The sequence below is a fragment of the Trichomycterus rosablanca genome, chromosome 17, assembly GCF_030014385.1.
Source record: "Trichomycterus rosablanca isolate fTriRos1 chromosome 17, fTriRos1.hap1, whole genome shotgun sequence".
NCBI lineage: Eukaryota > Metazoa > Chordata > Actinopteri > Siluriformes > Trichomycteridae > Trichomycterus > Trichomycterus rosablanca.
In genome coordinates this window covers 3,729,809-3,756,211 of record NC_086004.1, presented here as the reverse complement: position 1 = coordinate 3,756,211, position 26,403 = coordinate 3,729,809, and the positions used below count along the sequence as shown (strand labels likewise).

The 26,403-nt window shown below is 39.4% G+C and overlaps 1 protein-coding gene across 2 annotated transcripts; it reads right to left on the bottom strand.

Annotated features, from left to right (window-relative positions):
* Window positions 1-368: 368 nt before the first annotated feature.
* Window positions 369-25,475, bottom strand: osbpl1a (oxysterol binding protein-like 1A). Of its 2 annotated transcripts, XM_063012429.1 has the most exons (29): window positions 25,396-25,475; window positions 22,257-22,382; window positions 22,076-22,161; window positions 21,922-21,996; window positions 20,746-20,857; window positions 20,504-20,589; window positions 18,899-19,043; window positions 17,954-18,021; window positions 17,408-17,452; window positions 17,150-17,223; window positions 16,888-16,951; window positions 16,689-16,784; window positions 16,455-16,577; window positions 15,893-15,974; window positions 15,237-15,343; window positions 13,714-13,879; window positions 12,516-12,699; window positions 10,588-10,663; window positions 10,261-10,395; window positions 9,748-9,845; window positions 9,410-9,592; window positions 8,498-8,605; window positions 8,052-8,141; window positions 7,844-7,967; window positions 7,112-7,219; window positions 6,855-6,978; window positions 5,874-5,961; window positions 5,564-5,584; window positions 369-1,770 (listed from the first exon to the last, which is right to left on the bottom strand). In XM_063012429.1, exons 2-29 carry the CDS (start codon window positions 22,378-22,380, stop codon window positions 1,668-1,670), a joined length of 2,895 nt encoding a protein of 964 aa, XP_062868499.1. In that variant the 5' UTR covers window positions 22,381-22,382; window positions 25,396-25,475; the 3' UTR covers window positions 369-1,667. The 2 variants fall into 2 exon arrangements, with proteins under 2 accessions (XP_062868499.1, XP_062868500.1); XM_063012430.1 differs by lacking the exon at window positions 5,564-5,584.
* Window positions 25,476-26,403: the final 928 nt, after the last annotated feature.

Genomic DNA, 26,403 nt, shown 5'->3' with positions numbered 1-26,403 from the left:
ATCAATGCTACCTGCTGCAGAACTGCATAACTTAGTAAGCGTATCCACAAAGTTGAATCAGTTCATCTGGACAAACTTGTGTCCAGATGAACTGATTCAACTTTGTGGATTTGTGTACCTGGATTATTGAGCATGCATCAAGAGATAAGTAAGCGTATGATGCCCTGTAAAGAACTGGCAACATGTACAAAGTGTATTTTACCAACAACCACAAACAGACAGCTTGATATGAGGCTTCAACCCTGGAGCTCTGCAGCACCAACACTACCTGCTGTGCCACCGTGTCTCGTCTCCCCATCCAATTTATCCTTCTGATTTTCTTTTCCAGTGATATGTCATTAATAAAACAAATCCTCTTTGCTGTGCTCAGAATTTTAATTCAGCAGTAAATTAGTCACAGCTATACACAATCATGTATACTGTACACAAAATAACTCCAACTGAAAATGTACATATTTCAGAAGTAAATGTAAAAAAAAAAATAGTACACTGGTTAAAATGAGTCACACTAACCACTAATCTGTTCTACTACAATGATTTCACATGGTTGGTACACATTCAGTAATTATTCACTACACACTGTTAATAAAAGCAAAAAAAAAAAAACTCCACATTTTAAACACATTAATAAATACAGATGTGTAACATCAGTCAAATATTGTTTAGAATTTACAACTATTTAGTATATTAGTAAAATTAGAGAATAAAAGCAAGTAAAATAAATAGCAGCATCCAATTTTTTAGTGATACAGTATTAAGTACATGTGCAAAAATATATATTTGTAAAGTTAAAACTAACATTCTGATCTGCTCAGTGATATTGTATAATTTAAAAGGATTAATCCAAAATAAACATCAAAACGAATACCTTAGCAAATAAAAAAACTCTAATGCATAGGACATTCATCTTCTATTTTTTCATTTTATTTCATTTGTTTTCATGTTTTACCACCGCTTTATTATCCTGGTCAAGGTGGCGGTGGGTCAAATTTCTACAGAATCACTGGGCGCAGTGTAGTAACACACCCCAGACAGGGCACCAATCAATCGCGGGACCTCAGTCATCTTTCTTTCTCAGACATAGCCAATCATGTCTGTATGTAGATGCCTGACTGGGTGATAGCGTTGCTGGGGATTCCAACCCTGGATCCCAGCATTAGTACGCTAGTGCAAGATTTTATTTTCAAGTAAGAATACATTTATGTTTCGTAAGTTAAACATCACGTTTAACAATTGATCGTTTCACTTTCAATTAGTAACAAATGAAGAAATAGGATCAATTGTCATGAATATTTTATGAGAATTCAGATAAAAAGACAAATGTCACGTTTGCCTATAAGATTTTTTTCACTTGCTTCGATATTCTTTGCAGTGCTCAGGGTGGAAACTATGTTTTACTTTATTAAAGATTTTAGATTGTTGCATATTCTAAATTATATCCATTATTGCTATTTGTAACTATTTCTCGGATGTTAGTAATGTAACAGTTTCTGTGATGACTTTCATACACCACACTGGTCATTTAAGTGCTGGAAACAGAAGATTAAATAAAGGATACTTGCATCCACCTCGGAAATATAACATCCAAATAATAAAAATGAACTAATTCCATCCAAGAATCGAGCTCATCATGCATGTCACCCACGGAACTGAAGACCAGCAGTGGATCAGTAAATATCAGGCACTTGGGAATTATCTCGGTTCCAGTAAGCCGAGGTGAAGAGCCAGTCTGCAGCATTAGTGTAGGGGTTTGGTCCCTGCTGAAACCACCTGATTAAAAGAACCATGGAGACAACACTGTTATTAAAAACGATTTACCAACAAATATTCCTGTTTGCTAAATATTCCTAATTTTAGCTTCCAAGATTAAGTATTACACTGTGTTCCAAATTATTATGCAAAAAGTGTTTAGGAGTGATAAGGTAAGAATTTTTTTGTTTGTCAGTTAAACTCATTGATGGTGATGTGTGTCAGGGCTCTTTATATCACTGAAAGCAATTGCAGACACCTGTGCTAATTAGTTTGGCAGGTGTGTCCAATTAAAGGCAAGACTACTTAAGAAGGCTGTCCCACATTATTAAGCAGCCTACATTTTCAGCCAAAATGGGAAAGAAAAAGGATGTGTCGGCTGCTGAGAAGCAACAAATTGTGGAGTGTTTAGGTCAAGGCATGACTACAATCAACATTGCCAAGACACTTCATCGTGATCATCGCACAATCAAGAAGTATGTAGCTGATTCAGAGCACACACGTGTGCGTGCTGATAAGGGAAAATTGAGGACTCTTTCCAACAGGCAATTACGTCAGGTTAAAAGAGCAGCTGCAAAAATGCCTTGTCATAGCAGCAGACAAGTTTTTGAAACTGCTGGTGCCTCCAACGTCCCCCGAACAACAAGATGCAGGGTCCTTCAGAGGTTTGCAGCTGTGCGTAAGCCATCCTGTCGACCTCCTCTATCCACTGCACACAAGCAGAAACGGCTCCAGTGGGCCAAACAATACATGAAGACTGACTTCAAAACTGTTTTGTTCACCGATGAGTGCTGTGCAACGCTCGATGGTCCAGATGGATGGAGTGGAGGATGGCTGGTTGATGGACACCCCATGCAAACAAGGCTACGGCGCCAACAAGGAGGAGGTGGAGTAATGTTTTGGGCTGGAATCATGGGGAGAGAGATTGTCGGCCCCTTTAGGATCCCTGAAGGGGTAAAGATGACCTCCATAATGTATGTGGAGTTTCTCAAACAGCACTTCCTGCCATGGTTCAAGAAGAAGAACCGTGCATTCCGCAGCAAGATCATTTTCATGCATGATAATGCACCGTCTCATGCTGCAAAGAACACATCTGCATCTCTGGCTGCTATGGGCATAAAAGGGGACAAACTTATGGTGTGGCCCCCATGCTCCCCTGACCTCAACCCCATTGAGAACCTCTGGAGCATCATCAAAAGGAGTGTCTATGATGGCGGGAGGCAGTTCACATCTAAGCAACAGCTCTGGGAGGGTATTCTGTCCTCATGCAAAACAATTTAAGCAGATACCATCCAAAACCTGACAAATTCAATGGACAAGAGAGTTCAGAAGCTCCTTTCGAACAAGGGGTCCTATGTGCAAATGTAACATCACCTAGAATAAAGTTTTGACTTGAAAACTGTTTGATTTCAGTTTGTAATAACCTGCTAATGCTTATAATTTCACAAATGACCATTTTTTTGTTCTTTATAAAAATGAAAAGGTTGAAAACTCTGCTGTGCATAATAATTTGGAACATGCATTTTGAGTGTTTTATTTTTTTAAAAATAAACTGTTATCATTGGCAGTTTGTTCAAAAACCTTTCAATTGTACTCTAATAGTTGATGACTGGAAAATTACAATGACTGCAATTCATATAGGTAATTTTGGAAAATCTGAGAAAATATTATTTGCATAATAATTTGGAACACAGTGTAAAGCTGATACTGGTCTTAAATTCTACACCGATATCAAAACAAATTGGACATATTTTCTGACCTAATCCTCTGATTTATGTTCTCCTGGGAATGGATCTGTACTCATGAAACATCATCACACCTTTAATATTTACATTATTTGATTGTAAAGAGGTAGCTTGGTTACTTAATGGATGGAAGGATTTTTTCCTTTTAGCTGCTCGTGTATATGGGGGTTGCCACAGTGGATTTGATCCTCATAACTGGTTTTACACCAGCTTGAGACCAGCACTGAGAGCACTGATTAAGCTTGCTAATGGCTAGGCTGTTTCAGCCACACACACCCCTTGGACGCCGACCAGCTGATAGCACAGATGAGATTCAAATCATTGAATCATACTTTTACGCTAGTCCACAGGACTGCGACCTGTTTGGGGTGCTTCCTGCCTTTCGCCTGATGAATCTGACCCACCGTGACCCAGACCAGGATAGGTGGTGCTAATACAAACAATAAATAATTAAATACTGTACGTGAATAGTGTTTGTCTGAAGCTTTACAAACTATGAAACTCACAATAATAATTATAACTGTATTTTTGTCCAGATGATAAAATACTTGCTGTAAAACAATAATTTGAATTCAGGGCTTAGTTGTTAAAGCTTCTTTATCTTTCCAGTATGAGGTTTTAATTAATCTCTTATTTATATATATTACAATATATATTGAGCTGGTGGATGTTAGACACCTTGAACTCCTCCACCTTCCACTTGAGGATGCGCCACAGGTGCTCAATTGGGTTTAGTCCATCACCTTTACCTTCAGCTTCCTCAGCAAGGCAGTTGTCATCTTGGAGGTTGTGTTTGGGGTCGTTATAGTGTTGGAAAACTGCCATGAGGCCCAGTTTTCGAAGGGAGGGGATCATGCTCTGTTTCAGAATGTCACAGTACATGTTGGAATTCATGTTTCCCTCAATGAACTGCAGCTCCCCAGTGCCAGCAACACTCATGCAGCCCAAGACCATGATGCTACCACCACCATGCTTGACTGTAGGCAAGAGACAGTTGTCTTGGTACTTCTCACCAGGGCGCCGCCACACATGCTGGACACCATCTGAGCCAAACAAGTTTATCTTGGTCTCGTCAGACCACAGGGCATTCCAGTAATCCATGTTCTTGGACTGCTTGTCTTCAGCAAACTGGTTGCGGGCTTTCTTGTGCGTCAGCTTCCTTCTGGGATGACGACCATGCAGACGGAGTTGATGCAGTGTGCGGCGTATGGTCTGAGCACTGACAGGCTGACCTCCCACGTCTTCAACCTCTGCAGCAATGCTGGCAGCACTCATGTGTCTATTTTTTAAAGCCAACCTCTGGATATGACGCCGAACACGTGGACTCAACTTCTTTGGTCGACCCTGGCGAAGCCTGTTCCGAGTGGAACCTGTCCTGGAAAACCGCTGTATGACCTTGGCCACCATGCTGTAGCTCAGTTTCAGGGTGTTAGCAATCTTCTTATAGCCCAGGCCATCTTTGTGGAGAGCAACAATTCTATTTCTCACATCCTCAGAGAGTTCTTTGCCATGAGGTGCCATGTTGAATATCCAGTGGCCAGTATGAGAGAATTGTACCCAAAACACCAAATTTACCAGCCCTGCTCCCCATTTACACCTGGGACCTTGACACATGACACCAGGGAGGGACAACGACACATTTGGGCACAATTTGGACATGTTCACTGTGGGGTGTACTCACTTATGTTGCCAGCTATTTAGACATTAATGGCTGTGTGTTGAGTTATTTTCAGAAGACAGTAAATCTACACTGCTATACAAGCTGTACACTGACTACTCTAAGTTATATCCAAGTTTCATGTCTATAGTGTTGTCCCATGAAAAGATATAATGAAATATTTGCAGAAATGTGAGGGGTGTACTCACTTTTGTGATACACTGTATATATACAGAATATCAGTGTAAGTGCTGAATGTGACAATTTACTTCTGGACTTCTGGACTCTTCATGCATCCTAAACAGTGTCACCTCTTTAAGTGTGACTGTGTTTCCAGTCCTTTATTCTTTGTCTTACAAAAAAGCAACTCATGAACAGACAAAAGAAACAGCAAGCAGCATGCAGTGCAAACCTGGGGCTGCAGGTGGCGCCTCTGCTCACCACAGCAAAGCCACAAAACAGAGGCATAAGGGGGAAATAAAGACAGAATAAAGACATGAGTGTTAGTGTTAGGACAAAAATGATCTATGCTGTTACTGATGAAATAAAGCATCCTTATAACTTCCTTTTAATATTTGGGGAGTTTTTGCCCTCGACTTGCTTAGGGGAGACAGAAATGCTCTTTCCAAAACATTAAAACTAGTTCCCTGTCTAAATACAGTATTAACTGCATCACAACAGAAATAAAGTAGAGCAAAAGAGTGAAAGAAAACCTGACCCACCTCGTCTTCCAGTCGTCTCCTGACTTGCGATTCTTGCGTGCTGCCCTCTGTTTTTCCTCAAGTCGCTTTTTCTCCTCACTCGCCAAGTCTGAGGGAACAGGACACAGAATAAAGATCAAAATAAAACAAATAACGGCTGTTCTGTAGTTTCTGTATTAATTTGAACTAACCGCTTCATCCTGATCAGGATTGCAGTAGGTATGGAAATACCCAGAAATACTACAGAAGGTAGAACATTTTAATCTAGCTTCTACTTTACAGCAAACCTGATCCTGGCAAGAGACCACTGTTTTTTTTCTATTTTATTTTATGCATTTTACTCCTATTTTCTCCCAATTTAGTGTAGTCAATTTGTCTTCCACTGCTGGGGGATCCCTGATTGCAGTCGAGGTGGGTATTTGCTGATCACGTCTCCTCTGACCTGCACGCAGCCCTTAGCGGACCATTTGTCAACTATGCACTTTGCACAGGCGCCGCACTGAATCTGCCATTCAGGGTCCTTACACAGTCCTTGCACTGCCAATTATGTCCGCTAGGTGTTTAGAATCTCTGCGCTGGTGTGCTAGCAGAATATCCCGCTGCGCCACCTGGGAGCCCAGTGTACCTTTTAATGGGTTCACTCCATATAGAACTTTCTACCCTACAAAATTACTGATCTTGCTCTATTTTAAATCCAGCAAATACTGTTTTTTTTTTTAGAGTAAACCTACAGTAAACATAAATACAACAAGAATGTGTTCCATTCATTCTGTCATAGAAAATGACAGTTGCAGACTATTACACTATTCGTGCTATCGGCTAGCCAGGCATCTACACAGTCCTGATTGGATGTGTCCGAGGAAGAAAGTGACCAAAGCCCTGTAATGAATTAGCGCCCTGTCCAGGGTTTTCCTCCCTTGTGTCCAGTGCTTCCCTAACCAGGATGAAGCGGTTGATGAAATGAAATAGAATTTTCTGTGCACATTCTAGACCAATTATTACCGATGTCTCCGTTTTCCATTGCCCGGATGTCTGGTCTCAGTCTGCAGTCTGTTTTGGGAATAACAGCTTGAATCTCTTGATCCACTTCATTCAGCTGCATTGCAAAAGTCGTGAAACTGTACATCTGTAAAATACACAAGGTTCGAGGAGTCAGATCAGAGCCAGCGTGAACAAAACACACTCTCTCTAATAACTGAAACATGCTTGTGTATCTGATTTATCTGAGAGAAACGAACGAATGGTGTGAATTCAGAGACCTGAGCAGAGTTGGCTGGTCGGGGTGTGATCCTCCACAGCAACTGACTGCCTGGAATCTCCTCTATAGAGTCATTATCTGGGTTCACGTCTGCCTCTGCACCAGACCCCTGAGGAACACGGTACATAAGAACCTAAATCACTAGCAGCCATGATCAACCACTCATAGCTAAATTTGAGTCAGAAGTATGTGGACACCTGACCATGATCCTGTTCCAAAACCAAAGGCATTAATATAAAGGTCCACACGATTCAGTCAAAAGAGAATTTGTTAGGTCAGGCATTGGAATTAAAGCATTCCAATGCATGCCACTGGTGTTCAGTGGGGTTGAGATCAGACCTCTGTGCCAGCAACAGGATTTTCACAATGCTGAAAGCATATAATTTATTTTATGATGCTAATTTTATATACATGCTTGCAATGGGTTTGGGCTATCAATCGAAAGGTTGAGAGTTTGAATTAAGGCCCTTAACCCTGTCTTAACCCGCCCCAGGGACGTCGTTCAATGGCTGACCCTTCGCTCGGACCCCAGCTTCCAAACAAGCTGGGATATGCAAAAAAAATGCTGTTGTATGTATAATGACAAATAAAGGCATACTTCTTCTTAAGTTTGGTAATTAGAAAGTGTGTCCACATACTTTTGCCCACTCTTAGAAACAAATAAAAGGTAAAATATGATGTAAATAAATAATTATATTAACATAGGTCTCCAAAAAGGAGTTAGAGACTGTACCTGTTTACTGCTTTTCTTCTCTTCTCCACTCTTATCGTTCTTCTTGTAAGCCTCAAATGTCTCCGGATCCACCATGTACATGCACTCAGTCCACTTCCCATACAGAACACACACCTTCTTCTTGCTACGCAGGATACACACATAAATGTTAAAAAGAAACCTCAAGAATCGGCGTTTACACTGTTGATTCAGAGGAAACAGCTTTTACCTTTTGTCTTGAATGTAGCCCTCGACCTTGTGCAGCTCTTTTCCAAAAAGGCCACAGGGTTTAAAACTGAGAACGCACTTCTCACCGGTACTGATAGAAACACAAAATATAGTTTTACTGTGCTGTCAGTAACATAATAATCCTGTCTCAGCCATTGTCCCTCCCTTACAGACCCCCAACCAATCGTGTCTGTGTAGGCGCCTGGCTGGTTGACAGCAGAGCTGAGATTCAAACTCGAGAACTCTAGATCTCAGCATTGGTGGGCTAGCATGTTTTACTACCACACCACACAACAGTGGTCTTTTATTAAAAAAATCAGGTGCAATTTGAACATTTGATTTTTTTTATTTACATCACTGTAACTACACATAATAGAAACAGGAGCATTTGGTGAATTCGCTTTAACGTCAGTAAATCATTAGTGGAATAAATCCATCAATGCCCACCTGTGGTTCACCACTTCCACGTTTCCATACTGCTCAATCCAAAGCTGGCCCACGATGATGTTGTGAACGCAGCACGTTGGGTTTGTCCACGTGTAGGCCTCGTTATACCTGCAAGGAGCCACACCAAGCTTAGTAAAATCAGCTTTAATTCAAACAAGCTTAACAACATAGTTCTCATCTACACCCAGTACTGGTTTAACCACAGTTCAAAAGTTCATGTACACTAGTGTCTCCCTGCATACTTTTATATCTCTTATAACTTTTTATACTTTTGAGCTTTTACTGAGTTTATTGTTGGTTTTCTAAAAATCTGACATACAGACACACATTGGTTTGTAGGTGGTTCTGTAATGTCATTTAACTTTGTAGAATGGCCTACTAATTTCTTAAAACTGTTTACAAATGACTGTTGCTATTTTCTACTCTTACAGTGCTCATATAAATAGAGCTAGTTTGATGGCACACATTAAAAAGTATTGCCCACAGGTAGGCTGCCACGCAAAGAAAGTCTCTCTTTTTCTTAGCAACAAAGTTTAGGAGCACAAGTTAAAAGCAGGAGCCGAAGAACCCCTAAGCCCATTGTTTTGTGAAAATTGTATGCACGCAGTAGTGCCCATGGTCCAGCAGCTTTTACTTCCTAGCAGACATGTTTGGTACTGGGTAGTATTTGGGACACAGCAGCTTTTTCTCTGCTTTATATGCAGCAGATGTTTTTCTTATGCTTACAATGTTGTAAATACATTTTATATACTTTCATTTTTTTCATTTTCTCATTGGCTGTTTCAAATTGTTTACTCACATTGCATAACTGATCGTTAATAAATACAAACTTAAAAATATCATTGACGCAGTGATTGATAGGAACAAAAATGTTTGTTTTACATGCCAGACTGCAAAGCTGTGTTGACTTACTTAGGCAGCTCCAGAGTCATGATGCCCTTCGGCTCGGCCTCCACACTTTTACCCCAGAACTTGAGCTTGGGGTAGATGGATCCATGGAAAGCAAAGTCTTTCTGCACGCCCTCAGCATGGAAAGCGCTAACCGGAGGATGGTGGCTCACCTGTTCTGAGACCACCCTGAATCCCAGATCCTCTCTAATAGAAAGAAAATGTAAATATTTGTAAGAATGTTGCACCTTTTTCATATACAGATGTTTACCAGTGAGCTGATAGTCAGCAGGTCACCTAATGGTCAAATCATTTCTTCATGATTTAACACTTCTGAGGCAGGTGCTGTGTTTATAGCTTACCTGACCAGTTCATAGGTCTCTCCCAGCAGCGGGTTAAAGGGTTTACCAGTCCTTTCCCATTGAGATGCCACTGCAGACACTGCAAATGCTGCCACACACTGAAACACATAGAAGCACTTTAAATTAGACAGTTCATTAAACAAACACAGACCTACTGGTAAAATTAGACCTTAGTGATAAGGCTTTTATTTAATAGTAGAAATGCTGATAATCACATGTGCACACAAGAAAGCAACACATTCTCAAGCTATAGGCCATGTGATCTATGAGCTGGTATCACAAGTTAGCTTCAGTTTGATATCACAAGTTTTTGCAAGACTTCATGCATGTACAGAGCTGGAATCTGCCTCTTTATACCCAATTTAAAATGAACTCTCTTTATCAAGGCATTTCCAAAAGGCAGTGCAACACATTTCCCTAAAAACTTAATCAAACAAAACCAGACTAAACTATGTGACTATACACAATATAGTGTATATAATCTAGCCAGTGTACCAGTTTTGAAAATGTTACCTTCATTCTCTCTATTGAGTCAGAGGAGTCATTAGCCCGTTGGATGAGATAGGTGTGCTCCATGTACTCTGTAAGTCTCTGTAAGAAGCTTAGTGGCTCGTTGAAGATGACCGGCATGGTGATCTTAGACAGCTCCTAATGTTAAGAGCACAGACTGGTTTATTACTAGGCTTGACTATAAACCTGCGTAGTGTCTTTGCTTCCATTAGCAAGGTAAGGTAAGGTTTAGGAACTTAATTAAAAGTCATAATGAGTATATATGCCTTTATTTAAATCACAATTTTAAGTAAGCTAACATTAGCTATTAATGTTTGAAAAATATTTTACCATTCCAATGCACTTTCTCAGTATACTCCAAATACTGAAGTTGTTTCTGGAAAACATGGGGGCAGGTAAACTCGTCCTGGGGAAATATCCAACACACACACACACACACACACACACACACAAACACAAACAAGGTGAGCACTGTTAATTATAGACTTATATATATTCTTTTGGCAGAATTGGTCATCAGAGTTCAAAACTTCAAAGCTACTACTACTTTAAACCAATTGATCACACAACCTTAACAGAACATTAATAAGCTGGATCAGGTCTTTTTTTTATAGTAGAGAAAACCTAACATCATGTCCATGGTGTGTTACTGTATTGAGCCCAGTGATCCCGGTGTAACCGGACCCATCACAACCTTGAAAATGAAATGAGATGAAATTAAAACCCGTGGTGATGAAATTAACTTAAATATTTATATACATAATTATATATATATAGTGAGAAAAATGTCTACAACATATGGTATTTACCCATAACCCTCTCAATCATTGCTCCCTCACTTTTCTCCTATATTGCCCCTCATCCTGTCTCCTCACACCTTTTGGGAATTGAACCCTTTGCAACCACCACCATCCTTTGTCTTTATCACCTTTATCTCCTTTATCTCCTTAATCTTTGCCCACCAGACATTTTGTAATCTCCTTCTCTTCCTCCTCCTCGTTTCTAGGGTAGATAAAACCTCCCCACATGACGCCTTTTTAAATTTGTTGGTCGACCAAGCTGTACATATTTAAATAAAACTCCAGCACTGAAGACCCATTCTCCTGAGTCCTGTATGCCAAATGCTCACAATCAATTCATTCAACAGTTTCTGTTCAAATGTAAAGTGATGGTGACTGGAGTTACATGGAGCGTCAGATAACTTCTGTATTGCTCGGTTTTATCAGTTTTTAAATCAACAGGTAGCAAAGCTACAGTACTAGACTAAAATTTTATTAACAATCGATAGCACATTATACATTTGGGTTAAACTGCACATTGGGGGATTTACCTAGTGAGAGAGCCAATTATTTGTCCACCTTGGTAATAACATCGTAAAACATCAGTACCCTTGGAACATGGCTGCCAATCATAATACAGTCATGAGACGTCATCTTACACTGCTCTTACAAGGAAGAAAGAATCCAGTATAGAAACTGGGTCCAGTAAACAGAATACTGAGACAAAGCTCGTCCAGACAAGTCCTGTCACTCGTGTAATTGATGCTTAATATCTTATTTAAACCACATCGGGCCCTATCAGTTACACGTGTATGGCTTAAAAAGCAAATTTAGTTTCACTGGTTGTTCCAGGTATCCAGAAATAAGTGAGTTTAGTGGACCAGAGCGCTCTGGAATTTAAAGAACACTGTTTTCACATATGTAATATTATGTCTGTGCTTGTTTAGCTTCAACAAAATGTCACAAAAAGTTACTTTGGACATAAAACATCTAACAATCTCATACACTGCATTCATCTGCTGCTCTGTTAAAGACTTTATAAGGACACAAATCCACTCTGTCATCACAGCGACTAAAAAGTTCAAATTACTAGCCATTATATTCAGCTTTCTCATTAATCTTTTACTGTACGGCTGTGAGCTCCTCCTCTGAATCATGGCATCTAAATTATTAATCACAAGATATGCCAAAAACAAAACAGCAAAGCAGAACAGTGGAAGATGCCTTAAAGATCTGGGTAAACTGTTTCTCTATAAAATTTTACAAAGCACAAAAATATTAACTAATAACTGTAACACAAAATGCTATATAAATGTATTTTACAATTAATTTTACCATGAAAAAACTTCAGATTATAAATTTGTTTATGAAGGTGGAACAAAATGAGCTTCAGCCAGTCATCCTTGATAAACTTGAGCTAAATCATGTGTTACAAAATTGATTGTGTTGACATTAGTGTAAACCTACACCACGACTCACCTGTGTTTCTTGACTCCGTTTGGCCTGGTCCCCTCATCCTCCTCTTCCTCATCCCCACGCCGATCTGCTTGGGACATACTGCGTCCAAAGTGACTGCGGACACTACCGTATACCTCGGATTTACACTCGTCCCTCTCCTCAAACGAGCGACTGAACTCCAGGCTGCTCTGTGAACACTCGGAGTCTGAGGAAAACAGACACAGGTAAAGAAAGACTAAGATGAATGGGACAAGCGGCTATCGAGGTACCTGATGAAACCAGAGTAGGGGATCAGGTGGCTTTTAAAGGAGCCAGTATGCAGAAATGCACTGGCCTGTGTCACAGTAAGCACTGAGTTTTAGTGAGCACTAAATATTACAGTATGGTTAAAATCTGTCAACCACCAATTACAAATAAACATGATATATGAATTTACAGCTGATTTTCTTACACATTTACAGCAGCATTACATAAATTTAATTAAATACTGCCCCCTTGTCCCCAGCCGCTCGGGTGGCACAGTGGTAAATTACACAAATCACAACCCCCAGGATCCAGGGTTTGAATCCCCAGCGGTGCAATCAACCAGTCAGGCATCTACATACAGACATACGTCTGTCTGGGAGGGGTACGTGGCCGAGGCCCTGTGACAAAGTGGCGTCCTGCCGTAGCCCCTGTCCCGTTTGTCCAATACAAATAGCTTTAATAATAACATTTCATGTACAATGTTAAAGAATAACAATCAATATACACAATATGGCCAAAAGTATTTGGACACCTGACCATGAGCTTGTTTGACATCACGTTTCAAAAGCAAATGGTATTAAAATAGTGACCTCTAGTGATCTTTTCAGCTAGAACAGCCACTCTTCTTAAAAGGCGTCTCACAAGACTTGTATGGCTGGGCAGTGATGTTGATCAACAAAGCCTCAATTGATGTTCCAGTTCATTCCAGAGCTGTTCACTGGGGCTGAGGTCAGGGCTCTGTGCAGGACACTGGAGTTTCTTTTTGTCTATATAGAGCTTCACACTGGACACTAGACTCTTGCTGAAAAATCAGACGCATATAATTTCCTTTCTATATTGGATTTATTGCACATGTTAACAGTTGCTGTGGCTGAAACACATGAATTCAGTAATTAGAAGGGGTGTCCCAATACTTTTGTCCATTTTATGTACACCAATAGTGCTATGGAGGTGTGAGATTCTCAGTACTGACCAGACAGCGCATCATAAAAGTCCTCCTCACTGAGCACGACGCTGCGGGGGGACGAGCCTCGAGCCACCGACTGCTCAAGCACATGGTGCTCAGTCGCTAAGGTCTGCAGAGCCTCAGACAGGATCTTGTTCTTCTCCACTTCCTGCTCTAGCTTCTGACTGCGTGCCTACCAAACCACAAACACACACACCTAATTAAATTCAGTGTTTAATTTACTAGGTAAAAATAACTTTAAATTAAGTCAAGTCAAATTTATTAATATAGTGCTTTTTACAACGAACGTTGTCTCAAAGCAACTTTACAGAATCCAGGACCAACAGACCAAAAACCCCTATTGAGCAAGCCAAGGGCGACAATGGCAAGGAAAAACTCCCTTAAAATTACAGGAAGAAACCTTGAGAGGAACCAGACTCAGCAAGGACCCCCATCCTTGAACAAACTTTATTATTTACTAAACTGAATCTTGCAGTTTACCTCCTGCCCTGCAAAAACATGCAAAATGTTGCTTCTCTGCCCTAAACTGCTCCAGGGTAGTGCTGTTATTAGTTAACATCATGTCACCTTGCACTTGCTTATTTTCCTATGACAGCACAATCCATAATGCTTAGCAGCATTTAAAAAAAAAGCACAAAAAAAAAAGTTATTTATGTTTTTTCATTCAAAAATACATGACAGTGGTGTAAGGCATTCAGTACACTCCTCAGTTATTTAATATAATAGAAGTAGACTGTAGATCTGGTGGAAATACAATCCTTTGGCTATCGCATAACCAGCAGCCATTGCAAAAACATTCACTGATGGACTGCCATCCATACTGGTGTCAGTTACACACAGTGACACTAAGATGAGGTAGAAAATATCAGCTGTTTGTACAAACAGTACAAGGCTTTAAATATTCAAAGCATATTTTCCCAAGTGCCTCTTGGGTTTTAAACAGTCACTCAGGTTGAAAGCCTAAGACCTCGTGGCCACCACTTAGTTTTTGACCTGATGCTCCTGAGCTGGGACTCTCTATGTTCTTTATTTAAAGTATCCTCCCTGATGAGTCTGGTTCCTCTCAAGGTTTCTTCCTGTAATTTTAAGGGAGTTTTTCCTTGCCACTGTTGCCCTCGGCTTGCTCAACACGGGTTTTTTTTGCCTGTTGGTCCTGGATTCTGTAAAGTTGCTTTGAGACAATGTTCATTGTAAAAAGTGCTATATAATTAAATTTGACTTGACCGTCATGCCAATCAAACTGATTTAAATGAGCTGCTATTGTGCTGTGTTATGATAAAACTACTGACGGTACGTATATACATGTGGGTCAGTGAATGCAGTTTCTAAACTGTCTTTAAAAAGCTTTAAATCACAGATATATATTTTGTTTTTACTGCATTTTACACCAACTTTCTGAAAATAAGAAGAGCTGCAGACTATCACGCCCTCTTTTACACACGTGCCGTGGCCGGCTGCTTCTTTTCACCAGCTGGAGGTAAAGTCTTACACATTGTGACGTTAACTCTATGTCGATTTATGCTTCATACCCCTTCCTGATTGGAGAAGAGGTCCAGGCACTGGCGGAGAGCCGAGCAGGTCTGGCTGGACGCCTCACACACTTCTCTCAGCTTTTGCAGTACCGGGCTCGGAAGAGCTGCTTAACAAGACACAAACACAATCACACAAAAATACACAATTACACAAACATACACTATCACACACACACCAAATCACAGGAGTGGAGGTGACACAGCAACACTGTCTCTGAGGAGTGTGACATGTTCTCCCTATGACCGCATGAATTTCCTTTTCTTTTACCCTCCAAAAACATGTGAAAGGAGGATTGGCTGATATAAACTGTCCCTAGTTGTTGGTAAGTGAGTGAATGTGGGAGTGTGTGCTGCCCTATAGTGGCCTGATGTTTCCATGTAGATTTTTGCCTTGAACCTAATGCTTGAATCCACTGCAACCCAGACCAGGCAGAAGTGGTTAGTAAAACTTAATGAGTGAATAATTAACTGAATAATATTGGTTTATTTCCTTAAACAAAAAAGGGAGTAGTGGGTTTAAACCTGGCTAAGAGCCTCTGTTACCCCAGAACTTATGGTATTTAATCCCTAACTCAGAACTCTTTTATTTTAACCAAGCAGGACTGGTGTTAATCATTATTAAATATTGAAAACAAGAATTTTATTTTTCTCACATTCACTGAATGAATCTTCTTTCATCATGGATAGTAGAACCAACACATCAGCCTCCAACTTTCCATGACAGCTTTCAGCTTGCTGTTAACAAAAAAATACAAAAGGAGAGGTCAGAAAGAGGTCAGAATGTACAAAAACGTATAAAATTTATAGATGATTTATTAAGAATAAAAAAGTGAAGTTATCATTTAAGTATGTTGTAAATGGAGGAACATACTGGACAAGAAAACAAGCATTTCAACCCTTTTTGCTTTGATTTAGTTAAAAATTACACATCCCATCCACCCACACCTATTTTTCTCCCAAAGTAGTCATGTCCAAATTTCCACTGCAGTTGAGATCTCGCCACATTATACACAACACCTAAGCTAGCAGAGACTCGCAATATAAATTTGCAATGGGTCGGTATGTGTAAATGCAGGCATGTGCTCGCCTGCAACCCTCCATGGCAGGCAAAGGCATTGTGCAACAGGCAGAGGTTGCCAGAGTGCACAGGGAAATTAAGCTGGGTGAAAAGAGAGGGGGGAATCCCTGTAAAAAGACACTAAATGATTTTTGTACCTGGAGTGATTCTGCAAGCTCACCCAGCGATAACACCACATCCTCATCTTCCTCGCTGCCCTGTTCCTGTGAGCAGTAATGAGTACTGAATGCTGAGTGCGCCTCTATTGCCTCCAACCATTTCTGTACACACACACACACACACACACACACACAATAAAAATAAATACTCTTTTATGTTACTCCATTCTTGACTGTCATGAACCGACTGGGTCTAATCAAAACTGCACTCACTTTTCTGGTGACCTCCGGCTCACACTTAGGCGAGACTTTAAAATAATGTACACTGTCATCAAAGCACTTCACTGTAAAATAGCAACTATTTTTAACCTGTAACAGAAGCAAAAGAGACCAACATGTAAAGACACATTTCATTCGTATGTATTATGAAAGGAAATTTAAATTAATTTTCTTTAATAATTACAGATCTTACAGTACACTGGGCCTGCGTTAGAGGTTTGCAGCCTTTACTCTGTTTTTTCAAAGCAGCATCAGATCTAAATTAAAACAAAAAATACGGTGGGCTCGTTAAGAGATGCAAAGATTAAACCCAGAACCTCAGGAGTCATGTTGCTGTGTGGCAACATGCTGCCCACCGGGTACTGTTTGTATAAATTGTATAAATTGTTTGTATAAATCTGTATAAATTTCACATAGTTGTAAATGTAAACAAGAGTAACTGAGTAAAGACTTACTGTTTGGAGTACCATGATAAAACTCCATCTTGGAGAACTACCCAGTAGGAACGCCAGCCAATAAACCTTGCACTCTGAAAAACACATTAGACATGATTTCAGAGTCAGAGGTGGTGACTGCACCCATGGAAGGAACCCCAGATACCCAATAGTAAAATATGTATTAATTTTACATTTAATTATAACAAAGATAATACAAAACTCTAATAGACTAGGCTTATATTTAGAAAGCAGCATTATAACTCATCAGTAACTCACCTTCCAAAGAGGACCCTCAAACACCTGAACAGAACACCTTAAACCCTGTGAAGAATGAAACTGTGTTAGTAAGAAGATCCGCTCCAAAATGTGAAACTCAATCATTTTTAAGATAACTTATGCAATCATAACTAGGATCTTCTGACTAAAGGATGAAAGTGTGTATGAACCAAGCTTCCAAAATAAATTGTTATACCCTGGATACCTGCACAGGGTGCCAATCCATCATGGGGGTTTGGCTGTGTCCTGAATCACATGTAGACTAAGTATTAGACTATTAAATGTGTTTAGGATGCAGCCAGAATCTCTGTTTCACAACATGTTTGCTAGTTTACATCTCTGAAATCATTCTATTACAGTCCTACAAATAATCTACAATTATAATTATTATTATTAGTAGTAGTAGTATTTAGACACAGACAACTGGCAGGCCAACATAAATCACTGAGGTAGACTGTGTTAAAAGCCCAGTTCTAGGTTACAATGCTATGTTGTTGTTTCTGGATGTGTTATGTGTGTACAGATCATTTATTATTTTGCACTTACCTTTGATAAACTTCCCTCCAGGATCTGCCTCATCTCTGGATCCTTTGCCAGGTCAAACACAGACTGACCTGAAACACACCATAAGGACGACTACATAAAAAGAAAGTAATCGTTGGACACTGGACATGTTTTTAATAATAAGGTTGGGGTATAGCAAAAGCATATAAATATGTACATTTTATCACTCTTATAACCTTTTCCCCATCATGGTGCCTTTGTGGGCTGTTTTATCAGTTCTAATCCTAAATAAAATCACCAGTGGTGAAGTCTAGATCCAGTCCGTGTCCATTTTAAAGTACTTTCTAGTTAGGTTTAAGGTTATGTAATACAGATTTTTATAAATAAATAAATAATGATAATCATTTGTATATTATTACATCATTTATTGTAACTGATTGAATTAGCAATCTACTTAGAAGCTTTAAGAAGACGATTAGCAGGGCAGTGTTTTAAAGCTGCTCTTTTCCCATTTTTATTCTTTCATATTTTGTATCGTGTGTCATGGTAGGCGTGAGAGAGGACATGCAGATGGTTGGGATGACAGGATGTTCAGGACAGGGAGATGGAGATGAACAATCTGCTGTATTTGATCCCAAATGGAGCAGCCGGAAGAATTAGTGTCAGGATTGGCTAATCATTTTAATACACAATGTGTTTCACAATAGGAGGATCACTCATTGCTAGGATGCTGATCCTGGCAGAAGTCTTTATGTCTACGGATGACAGATTGCAGGACAGCAAAGCAGAAATTAGGTGTCTGTCGTTTAACCAACATATTTAGAAAAGAAAAGTAAGACAGCAGCTAAACCTCAATGTTTTGAACTTGCCACCTGCTCCTCTAGATGGAATTCATTAACTAAGCTAAACGTGTACTGTTTCTTCACTTGCAATGCTAATAGGCAATGTAGGACTTCCCCAGAGTTTGAATAGATACTATAACGTTACCGTTCTTGTTCTTGATGTTGGGACTGGCTCCATTCTGCAGTAGTTTGATTGCACACTGTTTCTGACCTCTGTAAGCAGCACAGTGCAGCGGTGTGTTACCCAGCAGGTCAGTACAGTTGATGTTCAGAGGTTTCTCCCTATTCAGCTACAATCAGAGAGAGAACAGAATTAGACAAAAGAGGCCTAAAAGGTAATCGTCTCCTTTCTAAATGACACAGTTATTTGTTAAGTGTGTTTCCCTCCATAAAAACAGGAATGTAAAATCATGAATTCTGTTAGAAGTTAGAGACCTCTGAAATTCTTTAGATGTTTCTGATGATCTTCCGCGTGACTGTTTCTTTGTCCTTGTAAAAGATTTTAATCATGCTGGGCATTCCTGTGTAGATTCCTGTTTCTGGTTTCTCTACTCACACATCATGGCTATCACTGTGGTTTGGTTAAGTCCTTTAGCTCAAGACATGGTTTTGTAGACACAGCCTACCTAAAATCAAGCCTGTTTGTGTTCAGTCAACTAAACTGACTTATTCATTGAATCTGATGAACTGGTAATTAAGTAAGTAAAGGGATCAAATATTTTTCCCAAGGGTGATATACGTATTTGATCATTTTTATTTATTTTATTTTCATTTTTACAATCACTGTATCCTGGTAGGGGTTAAAACCCACCTCAGATAAGACCTCCATCACAGGGTTCGGCCACCCCGCCCCCAGACACAGCCAATCATGCCTGTGTGTGGACACCCGACCAGCTGATAGTACCACTAATGTTCAAACCCCAGATCTCAGTGACAGTGGGCTAGCATAATTTACAGCTGTATCACCCAAACCCCTAAATAACTCTTTTGCTGCAGTAACCCACCCCGGACAAAAAACACCAATCCATCGCAGTCCCCTCACAATCATATCTGTATATAGATGCCCGACCAGCTAACAGCACAACTAGGGATTTGAACCCTGGATCCCAGCTGAAGAGAGCTAGCATAATTTACAACTGTGCCAGCCAAGTGTCTGGGTAATTTTGTTACTTCAATAAATTAAATGAATAAATAATTAAATAAATATGTAATGTTTTACAAAATGCATTATGGTTTTAATCAGACTCCGTTAGTTTAATGTCATGTTTTACTTTCATCCTTTTCTTTGATTCATTATGACAAACATGCAACAAAACAGGTGATCAGAAAATGTGGTGTGAACATTTTCTTTAATACTACGAGTACTGAAGTTTACTTTAGTTTTTTTCCTGAAGCTTAAATAACACAAATAAAGAACTATTGTTTATCTGTGTATTTAAGCTGAAGAATTTCTTTGCTTTTAACAGCTGAAGTTATAAAGAGTGGTTTTGTAAACAGGAAATACAAGCCTGCATAGTACAGGAAAGTAAAACAAACATTGCTTAATTAAGACTTGAGCAAGTGAATTAAACCACAAACAGCTTAAACTGAGGCTGGAAAAAAAAAAAACACAACCTGTTCTCTTTTCACATAATAGATGGCATGAGGAATGTTGCTCAACGTGTCAACGCTCGCTGTTGCACATGATTTTGTAGGCATGAGGGCTTGATGAGCAAACTAGAGAAGTCAGTAAATGCTGAGGTACTGGTACCAGTTTTAACAGGGTAGTGGTGGCTCCTTCTCGAGCTGCTTCCAACAGCTGCTCCTCAAGCTTCCTCTCCTCAGTCCTCTCAGCAGCTAGTACAGTGACAAACAGCAATAAACAAAAATAAACAGTCCTGGCGCTGTTAGTGGATAACACCTTCAATACACTGGATTTACCTCCAAAGCATGAAATTCATTTTAACAATTAGTGCATTGTAGTCATGTGACACTTAATCCGAATACTCTTACCCTCCAGCATGATCCTGATCTCATCGCTGTGTGTAATGTCTTTAGGAATTTGTGCCGTCCCGTTAATTACTGAGGGACACGCACCGTACTGAAGAAGAAGCATCACCACTTCCTAAAGGAGAAAATGCCATGGACAGATTAGACGGCATGCTAATAACATCTTTAAGTACACTCACTCACTCACTGTCTTAACCGCTTACCCAATTAGGGTTACAGGGGGGTGCTGGAGCCTATCCCAGCTTTTCAATGGGCGCAAGGCACACAGTAACACCCTGGACGGGGCGCCAGTCCATCACAGGGCAGACACACATACACACACCCATTACAGGGTAATTCAGTGTCTCCAATTAACTTGACTGCATGTTTTTGGACTGTGGAAGGAAACCGGAGCTCCCGGCGGAAACCCATGCAGACACGGGGAGAACATGCAAACTCTGCACAGAAAGGACCCGGACCGCCCCGCCTGGGGATCAAACCCAGGACCTTCTTCCTGTGAGGTGACAGTGCTACACACTGAGCCACCGTGCCACCCATCTTTAAGTACAGATGAGGTTAAACGTTTATACACACTTTGTATTTCATAGCAGTGTTGGGGGTTTAATAATTACTGCAATTCTTGACTGTTCTGTTCACTATGACTGATTTAGTTCTTTTATAAGTTCCTTAAGTTTTTTTCCTACACATATACAGCAACTCTTTATTAATTTGGTGGTGTACAAATAAGGGTAATGCCATTTAGTATACAACAGTACAAAAATGTATGTAAAAATGTCTCTGGAAGGTTGGAAAGAAAACACAAACTGACAGCTTTTGCTAAGAGTAGATTTATCCAACATTTAACTAAGTTAAAACGATCTGCCGTAATTTAGAAACTGCTGCAACATGATTGTCAGTGTCCACAGTCAAGTGAGCCTTACTTTGCCATAGAATTAATGGCTAATCTGCATAATTAAAGCCCCTGGTCCACCATTTGATCAGAACTATAGTGAGGACTTAGGGTGGCAAAATTGAAGCAGGGGTTTCTTTCAGCATGGCAGTCTTTAAATCCATAGAGACGTCAGACTTGACTGTGTTCAGCGTCACCACATTGCAGCAGCATTTTATCCGTGGCAGACGATTCTCGAATAATATTAGACCATTCAGACGTAAATGATCCAATACCATGGTGATAGGTACCTTTCTTCCAGTGAAGGCTGCTTTATGGAGTGGCGTGTCTCCTACATTGTTGGTCAGATTTGCATCTGCTCCAGCCTGAACAAAACGTTTAGCGACACTTTTAATAATTATACTCATCAGTGTGAACATAAAGTTCATCTTTAATTAGATTTACCTTTAGCAATTCTTCTACCACATCATTGTGTCCAAAGTAGCAAGCCAAGTGAAGAGGAGACCATCCAAAATTTGACCTGTTTTTTCCTGAAATAAATAAAAAATAGTCATAAAGGTAATGTTTGCATAACTGTTAATAATTTTGTTGATCACTAATATAACATGGTGCACATGCATCAAACCTTTACAGTTGATATCAAATTTTGTTTCTTCCTTTATTTTGGACATCAAAAGCTTTTGAATCCCATCCAGGTCTCCATTTCTGGCACCCTGAAGGAACTGCTCTTCTGGATCCAGCTCCTCCATTACTTTAAAAGACAAAAATAAAAACAAAAGGTCCAAAGACTAAGCCTTGAGGAACACCAAAAATAATGTTTCTACAAAACTGAAAGCAGTCCAAGTTTCTGGGATCATGGGTGGTTAAATTGCTTCTATGAAACACTTTGGCTCCAGGGCAGTTGTAGCTTAGCGTTAAGGTACTGGATTAGTAATCAAAAAGTCGCTGGTTTACGCCGCACCACTGCCAGGTTGCCACTGTTGGCCCTTAAGCAAGGACCTTATCATTTAATTACTAAGACAATATATACAGTACTGCAAGTCGCTTTGGATAGAAGCGTCTGCTGAATGCCAAAAATGTAAATGTGAACAATCTAGGCATATAAAGTACAATATATTGCCAAAAGTATGTGGACACCCCTTCTAATTACTAAGTTCATGTGTTTCAGCAACATTTACTGCTTACAGGTGAATAAAACTGACATAAAATCAGTTAAATTATATGAAAGTTAAACCAGCAATGACGGAAAGACTCTTTCCTGTTCCTGCATGACTGTCCCCCTGCACACAAAGTGAAGTTTAAAAAACATGGTTTGACAGTCTGGTGTGGAGGGTAAATCCAGCACAGGGGCCTGCACAGAACCCTGATTCTAATCCTACTGTTAAAGCCTTGTTCAACATCAGCGCCAGAGCTCAAAAATCTTTAATGAAATGAATGAGTACAAATTCCCAAAAACACAATCCAAAATCTTGTGCCTTTCCAAAGGAGTGGAGGCTGTTAAAGTTGCAAAAGGGGAGCCAGCGCTGAATAGTTAGTTTTAATAGCTATAGTTTTGTAATGATGTAGCTTAACATACATCATGTTATCCACCTAAGTAATGTTAACATCATATGATGGTTGTGGTATTTATTGTTGTTTCCTGGTCATTTCCCTCTTTAACCATGACGAGAATCTTTAAAATAGCAGCAGAAAAAACCTTATGACTTCCTTAATCGGAGCAGGAATTTAACTAACTGCTGTGCTCATGTTCTGGCGTAAGCTCAGCACATGATGCAGCTTTCATTTACCCTCACAAACGAACTAAAAATAGACCAGAGCCCAAAGATCCTGATGAGTAAGTAGTTGTGTAATAAACAGTGTAAACATGCCACATCTATAACTTTGCTGAAAGAATAGATAGCTGTTGTATAGAATAATCATATATATATACAGATATTTCCAGCAGTCTACACTACTTCATAGTCACCTCTGTAAATGGTGGTCTGGATTTAATGGTGCTGCCACCCTTGTAGTGTACAGATATTGGGTGGCATAACAACAAAAGTAAAGTGTTTTTGGTCATTTTTTCTTCTTTATCATTTGGTTTTTAACGGGAATAAAAACTATTGTAAAGTAGCAATAGGTTAAGAAAAGAGGTAAGAGGAAAAGAGTAATTGATATACAACGGTTTTCCAAAATACTCCTCAGCCTAGGCACCAAATGTAAATATTGGTCATAGTTACAAAATGCAATAAAGTTGGTCAGTGAAATCTTAAACTCATTTAACTTCAGAAAGTTAAATAAAGATTCAAGAAAACTAAAAAATAACAGATTCTTAGAAATATTTTCTGGAATTATTTTGTATGCTTGTTTGTTTAGATTAAGTATTCAATTAATATTCTTTGTGACATGGCCTCCTAATTCCTTGTTAGGGGTTACAGTAAACTACAACTGGTGACAAAAATCAAAACATTTATTTTACATAATATAACAGGTTTCAAGAGCACAGAGTGTGTTAGATTACTGATCTAGTGACCACAGTTTCCACAGTCACTGTTCCATACTGTATTAAACATTGTGACAGGTTTCCCTCTTTTGTCAATAATCTGTAAACATACTATTAATTCACATTAAAATACATTATTAAGCCCTTGAACTACCTACTAACCAATTATGAAACAGAGATTTTATGTCAGTTTACATAAAAACAAATTATACTGTGTAGGATTTAACAAATGCCATTAATCAGTTTATGTTTTTGAGCACTGCTTTAAAACTGGGAGGCAAAAAACAGCAACATTTCTGGTGCCAAATACAAATCTGTATCAGGACAACAACTCATTGCTGGTATTGTGTTCAAAACACAACAAAAGCTTAATTGTAATCAGGAACAAATTAAGTATAAACTTGTTCCAAACCAAACAAAAAGGCAAACTGACTATCATCAGAAACAGTATAAACATCTACAAACATGTGAAAAGCTTTTTGCTTATCAGAGTAAAATACAATACATTGTTGAAAACAACAAATTCACAAAATCATCAGATCATTAAAAACATGCAAAACGTGTTTAAAACAAATTCTGTTCAGTGATCAAAATACAACAAGCGCTGGTCAGTAATCAGAAAAAAATGCATTTATATTTGCTGGTCGGTTGTAGGTGTATTTTATGTATTTATTAGAACTTTAACGTCATGTTTTACACTTTGGTTACAATCATGACAGAAACAGCAGTTACTGGTTACACAAGCTTCATCATTTCACAAGTTTTAACGTCAAACACAGTCATGAACAATTTTGTATCTCTAATTCACCTCACTTGCATGTCTTTGTACTGTTGGAGGAAACCGGAGCTCCCGGAGGAAACCCACACAGACACGTGGAGAACATGCAAACTCCACACAGAAAGGTCCCAGACCACTCCAACTGGGGATCAAACCCAGGACCTTCTTGCTGTGAGGTGACAGTGCTACCCACTGAGCCCGGTTGTAGGTGTAACGATATTATTTCTGTTGCCTTAATTCTTTAGAGACCACAGCAGACAAGCATACAGCAGGACAGCCCAGTTTAAACCAGCAACAGGACAGTTTTGCCAGTAGAAAACAGCTTAGATTAGAAAGCACTTGATGTTGGTCTGTGCTGTAATTTTCATTAAGTTACTGAATAGATTACAGGATAATACAATTAGGATCAGAAGAATAACAAAGCTGGTGTTAGTTAATATCATACTGATTAAACTGATTAAAAATAAATGAGTCTTGATAAAAATGATGAATGTAACTCACCTGAGTGTGAACTGTATTACATGGTTCAGGATTACTGATGTAAATGCACCATTAGGAGAAATGTAATAAGTATTCACCAGGTTCAGACATCTTCAGGTGTAAAATGCTGCAGTAAGTAATTCACTCCATTTAAACTATATTAAATGTTTTTCCTTTATATCTTTATTATTGTAGTAACTTCTCTTGCTGACAAATTCCACCCACACACCAGCAAACACATCACAACACACACACAGCAACCAGCGGCTTAACAGCTGACTACAGGACCAAATACAAACCACTCCAGTTTAATACCGAAGTGCTCACTGTAGGGTGTACAAGCTATTACTTCTAACCCTACATAGTGCACAGGTATATACAACATGGAGCTATTTAACATACGGCCTGTGATGCACACATACTCTTCCGTGTTAAGAGTCTTTATAATAAAAGAACTTCATTCTTCAGACAGGATTTACGCGATAATCGCGAAATTCCTCATTTTTGTCTTGTAGATGGAAAAATGAGATTAAATCAAGTTCTGCAAGTCTCTAAACCCTGTATCTTCACTGTAACACTTTGTGGCACATTTTTTGTGTGCACATTTTACATTTGCTACTAATTCACTCTGATTTCTCCCTCTAGTTTGGCTTTTTAGATGTTTGGGGGTAAAATGTGAAAAGCTACACTAAATTAATGTGTTTCACAGACATTGTGTATTTTATTGTTTATTGGGGTTTTAACGTCATGTTCTACACACTTTGGTTACATTCATAACAGAAGCGGTAGATACTCATTACTTATTACACTAGGTTCATCAGTTTACAAATTTATTGTCAAACACAGTCATGGACAATTTTGTATCTTCAATTCACCTCACTTGCACGTCTTTTGACTGTGGGAGGAAACCGGAGCACCCGGAGTAAACCCACGCAGACACGGGGAGAACATGCAAACTCCACACAGAAAGGACCCGGACCACTCCAACTGGGGGGGATCGAACCCAGGAGCTTCTAGCTGTGAGGCGAC

Coding starts and splice junctions, on each gene's coding strand:
- osbpl1a (XM_063012429.1), bottom strand. CDS start 22,380: ATGGAGGAGCTGGATCCAGAAGAGCAGTTCCTTCAGGGTGCCAGAAAT. Junction 16,578..16,688: donor AGCCGGAGGTCACCAGAAAA/GTGAGTGCAGTT, acceptor GTGTGTGTACAG/AAATGGTTGGAGGCAATAGA. Junction 1,771..5,563: donor GGCGCCACCTGCAGCCCCAG/GTTTGCACTGCA, acceptor TCTTTTAATCAG/GTGGTTTCAGCAGGGACCAA.